Source organism: Nicotiana sylvestris, chromosome 3, assembly GCF_000393655.2.
Source record: "Nicotiana sylvestris chromosome 3, ASM39365v2, whole genome shotgun sequence".
Taxonomy (NCBI): Eukaryota; Viridiplantae; Streptophyta; class Magnoliopsida; order Solanales; family Solanaceae; genus Nicotiana; species Nicotiana sylvestris.
The window spans coordinates 188,955,038-188,960,848 of NC_091059.1; the positions used below are offsets into that span (position 1 = coordinate 188,955,038).

Consider the following 5,811-nt stretch of genomic DNA (forward strand, 5'->3'; position numbering starts at 1 on the left):
CATATGGATATATATATAAGATAACTCAACTCCGTTTTAAGTCATTATTTTCAGTATATTCATACCTTAGAACCCTAGAAACACTCTCTCAAGGTTCTCTCATGATCCAAGACCCAAACAAAGGGCAAACAACACAAATTAATTGTTGGGAATCCCATGGCGCTAGTAAGTTTCTTATTCTTCTTGTTGTTGCTTATTTTTGGATGGTTCCAGCTCGTGTGGGAGGTTGTTTTAAGTGGTTTATGTTCTATAAAATATTCTCCTATGGTTTTCATATCAACCCTAGGTTATTTCAAGTCTTGCAAATGGATTATACCATATTTCAACATCAAAAGTTAGTCATAGTGAAGAATAACACCTCTTTGAGGTTGTGTTGTACCGATGTCCCTTTTGCCTGGGGACACTGCATTTCATGACCGTAGGTCCCAATTGATAGTTTTAAAGTCCTCCTAGTAGGCTATTAGCTCAGCGGAAGGTGTTGGTGCACTCCACTTGCTCTGGAGTTGCCTATTTGGTTAGTATGCTTTGGACATGTATTGATGCTATGACGGGTCCCTGTCCCGATATTTATGATGTTTATGTACTCTTAGAGGCTTGTAGACAGATGTCATGTATATGGATACTTGTATGGCTTTGTCGGCCTATGTCTTGGTTGTGCAGATGATCATTTCGGCCTTATAGTCCCGCATGTCACATGTATAAGTTTGTATATCATGTTGGGTCGTCATATGTTGAGTATTCCCTTATGTTTTATTCTTGTTATCTCATGACGGCCTTTCTGCTCATTTACCCATGATAGTATGATAATAAAGATATGTTACGTTGGTACTCGGTTGAGTAATGTACCGGGTGCCTGTCGCGACCCTCCGGTTTGGGTCGTGACAAAGCCCCGCTTTTTGCATGCACAAGATTATACTTGAATATGATGCCAAGCTCTTTGTGGAACATCAAAGGAGGTTGAATGAGGCTATGCAAGAGGTTGTCAAAAAGGATGTGATCAAGTGGTTGGATGCATGGATTGTGTACCCCATCTCAGATAGTTCTTGGACTTCGTCGGTGCAATGTATGCTGAAGAAGGGTGGTATGACTGTGGTTATCAATGAGCAAAATGAGTTGATTCCCACCAGGACTGTCACCGGATGGAGGGTGTGCATGGACTACCACAAGCTGAATAAAGTGACCCGCAAGGATCATTTTCCATTGCCCCTTTCTTGACCAGATGCTAGATAGATTTGTTGGGCGTTCTTTCTGCTGCTTTCTGGATGGGTACTCAGGTTACAACCAGATTTTGATTGCTCCGGAAGATCAAGAGAAAATCACCTTCACGTGTCCGTATGATACCTTTGCATTTTCTAGGATGCCATTTGGTTTGTGTAATGCATTGGCTACATTTCAGCGGTGTATGATGGCTATATTTACCGATATGGTGGAGGACTTCTTGGAAGTGTTCATAGATGATTTTAGTGTTGTAGGTGACTTCTTTGATGAGTGTTTGAATAATCTTGACAAGGTGTTAGCCCGGTGTGAAGAGACAAATATTTTGCTTAATTGGGAAAAATGCCACTTTTTGGTTGAGAAGGGCATTGTCCTCGGCCATAAGATCTCAAAGCACGGTATAGAGATGGACAAGGCTAAGATTGAAGTGATCTCAAAGCTTCCTCATCCTACTTCAGTCAAGGGGGTTAGGAGTTTTCTTGGGCATGCGGGGTTCTACCGAAGAGTCATCAAAGACTTTTCTAAGGTAGTAAATCCTTTGTGCAAATTATTAGAAAAGGATGCAAAGTTCGTGTTTAATGAGGAATGTATGAAAGCTTTTGAACTTCTAAAGTACAAATTGACAACCACTCCCATTATTACCGTCTCCAATCAGAGCTTACCTTTTGAGCTCATGCGTGACGCAAGTGATGTTGTTGTAGGAGCGGTCTTGGGTCAAAGAGTAAACAAGATGTTTCACCTGGTGTATTATGCAAACAAAACAAATGAATGATGCTCAAGTGAATTACACGGTGACGGAAAAAGAGTTGCTAGCAATTGTGTTTGCAATGGAGAAGTTTAGGCCTTATCTCATGGGTGCCAAGGTGATAGTTCATACTGACCATGCAACACTCTGCTACTTGATGACAAAGAAGGATTCTAAGGCTCGGTTGATGAGATAGATTCTATTGCTTCAAGAGTTTGACCTTGAAATTGTTGATCGAAAAGGGAGTGAAAACCAAGTGGCGGACCACTTATCCCTCTTGGAGGAGGAGGGATTCCCTGTGATGGCCTCGAAATTAATGATTCATTCCCTAATGAGCAACTCCTCTCTGTATCTGTGAATATCATGCCTTGGTTTATGGATGTTGACAACTTTCTGGTGACTGGTATTGTTTCGTGTGAGCTCTCTTCTATCCAAAGGAAGAAGCTTAAATGGGATAGCTTGGACTACTACTGGGATGAGTCTTACTTGTTCAAAATCTGTAATGATGGTGTGATCCGGAGATATATTCCAGAAGAGGAGAAAATTAGTAGTCTGGATGCTTGTCATTCCTCTTCATATGGTGGTCATCGTGGTGGGGCGAGGGCAGCTTCAAAGGTGCTTAGCTGTGGTTTTTATTGGCCTACATTGTACAAGGATGAGAGTGAGCTTGTAAAGAGATGTGATGAGTGTCAGAGAGCAGGTGGAATTTCAAAGAAGGATGAAATGACTCTCACCACTATCTTGTGGTTGACATATTTGATGTGTGGGGCATTGACTTCATGGGACCTTTTGTGAGTTCATGTGGCAACACATAAATTCTGGTGGCCGTTGATTATGTTTCCAAGTGGGTTGAGGTCATGGCTTTACCCAACAATAGGCCTGGAGTGTGGTGGCTTTTCTCAAAAAGAATATCTTTACTCGGTTGGGCACCCCTAGAGCAATCATTAGTGATGGGGGTTCTCATTTATGCAATAAGGCATTTGACACTTTGCTTGCAAAGTATGGTGTCAATCACAAGGTTTCAACCCCTTACCATCCTCAGGTTAGTGGGCAAGTTGAGATCTCCAATAGGGAATTAAGAGCATATTGTCAAAGACTGTCAATGCAAATAGGACTGACTGGTCAAAGAAATTGGATAATGCTTTGTGGGCTTATAGGACTGCTTACAAGACTCTGATTGGTATGTCTCCGTACCGGTTGGTGTTTGGGAAAGCTTGCCATCTCCCGGTTGACATAGAGAACAAGTCCATGTGGGATTTGAGGAAGTTAAATCTTGAATGTGATGTTGCAGCAAATCTTCGAATGGAGCAACTCAATGAGCTTGATGAGTTCTAATTTAATGCCTATTCCACCTCGTCCTTGTATAAGGACAAGATGAAGTGTTGATACCTAATTTTTTTATATATATTTTATAGACATATATACTTTCAAAATAGCATATATATGCATACATAAGCATGCACAAGGTTTTTATAATTTTTCTATAATTTTAAAGGCTTTAAAATGATTTAATTATTCCCCTTTTACATATAAAATTTCCAATAATTATCTTTCAAATTATTGTTGTGGTAATTTAGCCATATAAATCCTATATTTATGCCAAAATAGTGCTTAAGTATTTTTAGTGCATTTATTATAATTGCATTTGCTTTTTTTTTTTTAAAACTAATTTGCATATATTTGCAATACTAGCCCTATTAACGCATAATTACATTTATACGCATAAAATGATCTTCTATATTTTTAAAATGTTAAATATCTATTTTAGATCATTCTAGAACACGAAATTATTTTTTTTAAAAATTATTTATTATTTATTATAAATTATATAGGCTTAAATTGGCTATTTAAAACTTAGCCAAATTGTATTTCAATTTTAGCCTAATTTCAACCCAACACCCAACCCAATTCTTAATTAAATTACCCGACCCAGGCCTTAAATGCACCTACCTTACCCAAGGCCCCATAAGATCCTTTCCTTTTTAATTCCAAACGGCCCGCTAACCCTAATCACCCCTCTACATCCGCCGCCCTAAAATCTTCTCTGCACTCAAAACACTCTCAACCTAACCCTAATCTTCAACCGCCGACCTCCCATCTCCGGCCATCTCCGGTGACCTCTCATCGTCTCTTAAGCCTCCAATAGCTTCTCTCATGCCATGCTTGCCTTCTCTAAGGTCTTCAAGGGCCCAGGGCCATGCCGACTTGCATCTAGGGTTCATCTCTAGCCTATTCTTGGCTATTCCAGTGTGATTTCAAGCAAAATCATTCTATATTTGCTACGATCTTTGAATTTCTAGACAGATTTCTTCATCTCTATATGGGTTCTTTCGAAACCCTAATTTCCTTTCTACACAGATCTAGGACGATTTGAGTTTGTTTCTTGAATGTTTTACACTGTCCTTGAAGTTCTTTACAAGTATCATATGATTTTAAGTATTTTTCATCTTCTTCTAAAAGCTAGGGTTTCCGGAACTTCTTTTTAAAACCTTGTTTAACTGATTCTTTGTGTTTAAACTTTTATTTCTCACATATCGTGACTAATTCTATGAGTTTACTACATCTTTAACTCGTCTATGTTGAAAGTCCTAATTTTTAGGGTTCTTCATTTGGTCATGTGTATCATCATGACTAACCGGTTCTCGTTTTTTAGTTTCTGTGATTTCTCGTGACTATCTTGCCTTGATATGTTTCTACTGAGTTTCTTAGCTTGAATTTACACTAATTCTATATGCTTATGTTCATCTTGACTGTTTAACTTTCATGTTTGCTAGAGTTGCACGTCGACTCTTGACTATCCAAGTCTTACTTTATTTATATGCTAAACACTGATTCATGACTTTCTCTTTGATTGATTTTAAATTCCATGTTTCTTGGTCTGATTCGAACACTTTCCTTTAAACCTTCGATTTCTACCTTTCTGCTCAATTTGATTGATTTGCTTACCTTGTTTGCATTGGTACTTGCTTCTTACTTACTATCTCCTTAATTAGAGTTTTTCTGAACCTAGCCCTAATTGTTTACTCTATGCCTACTATGTTTGAATTATTTCCCTTGCCTGTTATGCTCCAGTTACACACTGTTTTCTTTCCTTATTTGTTACTTGTTCTTACTGTTTGAACTGATTCCCTTAATTAAGGAGTACTTGTACTAATTTTGCTCTAATTGGTTCTGAGTTCCATAAACTGTACAATTATGATTCTTGCCTTATTTTACCTAGTTTCGAACTACTATATATATGCTCTCTCATTAACAATCAAGACACAATCATATTGGTTCAAAAACTCTCTCTCTCACACTCAAAACTTTCTGCTCTCTTTTGTGCTACTTGCTACTATTCTAAGTTAGTTGGCTGCAAGTCAAGGATAACTATTGGGTTCTCTTTCACTTTGTGCTTGTTGTTTTTTACTAGTATGTGCTAATTTCGATTCTAGTTTCAAAAATAATATGCTTCTTCTACTACTTCAGTTTGTCATATTTCTAATATGTTTCTGTCTATGGTTTTGTTGTTCAACCTGCAACTAACATGTCTACTTCATTGTCTTTTTTACTGCATGCTTCTGAATATGTCCAACCCCCTTAGGATTATCCTATTCATAAATCCCTTTCTAGTATACCCCCCAATGTGCCTCTTCTTTGCTTATGTTTCTCTGATTTCTGGCATGCACCTTCCTGTGTAAAGTAGTTGGCTATCCTAAGTCTGTCTGATTCTATATTAATTCTGAAGTTCATGTTGTACCTTAATCCCTTGAACCCCTTTCAGGACTTCTTTGATTCTGTGTCTATGTGCATCTTTGCCTACTATGTGCCCTATACTCGCCCCAAATCCCCCATTACCCCTGAGTGAATGT

At 38.4% G+C, this 5,811-nt stretch overlaps 1 protein-coding gene across 1 annotated transcript; it reads left to right on the top strand.

The window, feature by feature from the left end:
• Positions 1–2,323: 2,323 nt before the first annotated feature.
• Positions 2,324–2,755, top strand: LOC138888498 (uncharacterized). The gene has a single exon (XM_070170367.1). The coding sequence runs from the start codon at positions 2,324–2,326 to the stop codon at positions 2,753–2,755; it is 432 nt and encodes a 143-aa protein (XP_070026468.1).
• The last annotated feature ends 3,056 nt before the right edge of the window (positions 2,756–5,811 follow it).

Excerpts from the sequence above, each read along its gene's own strand:
- LOC138888498 (XM_070170367.1), top strand. The coding sequence starts at position 2,324 with ATGCCTTGGTTTATGGATGTTGACAACTTTCTGGTGACTGGTATTGTT.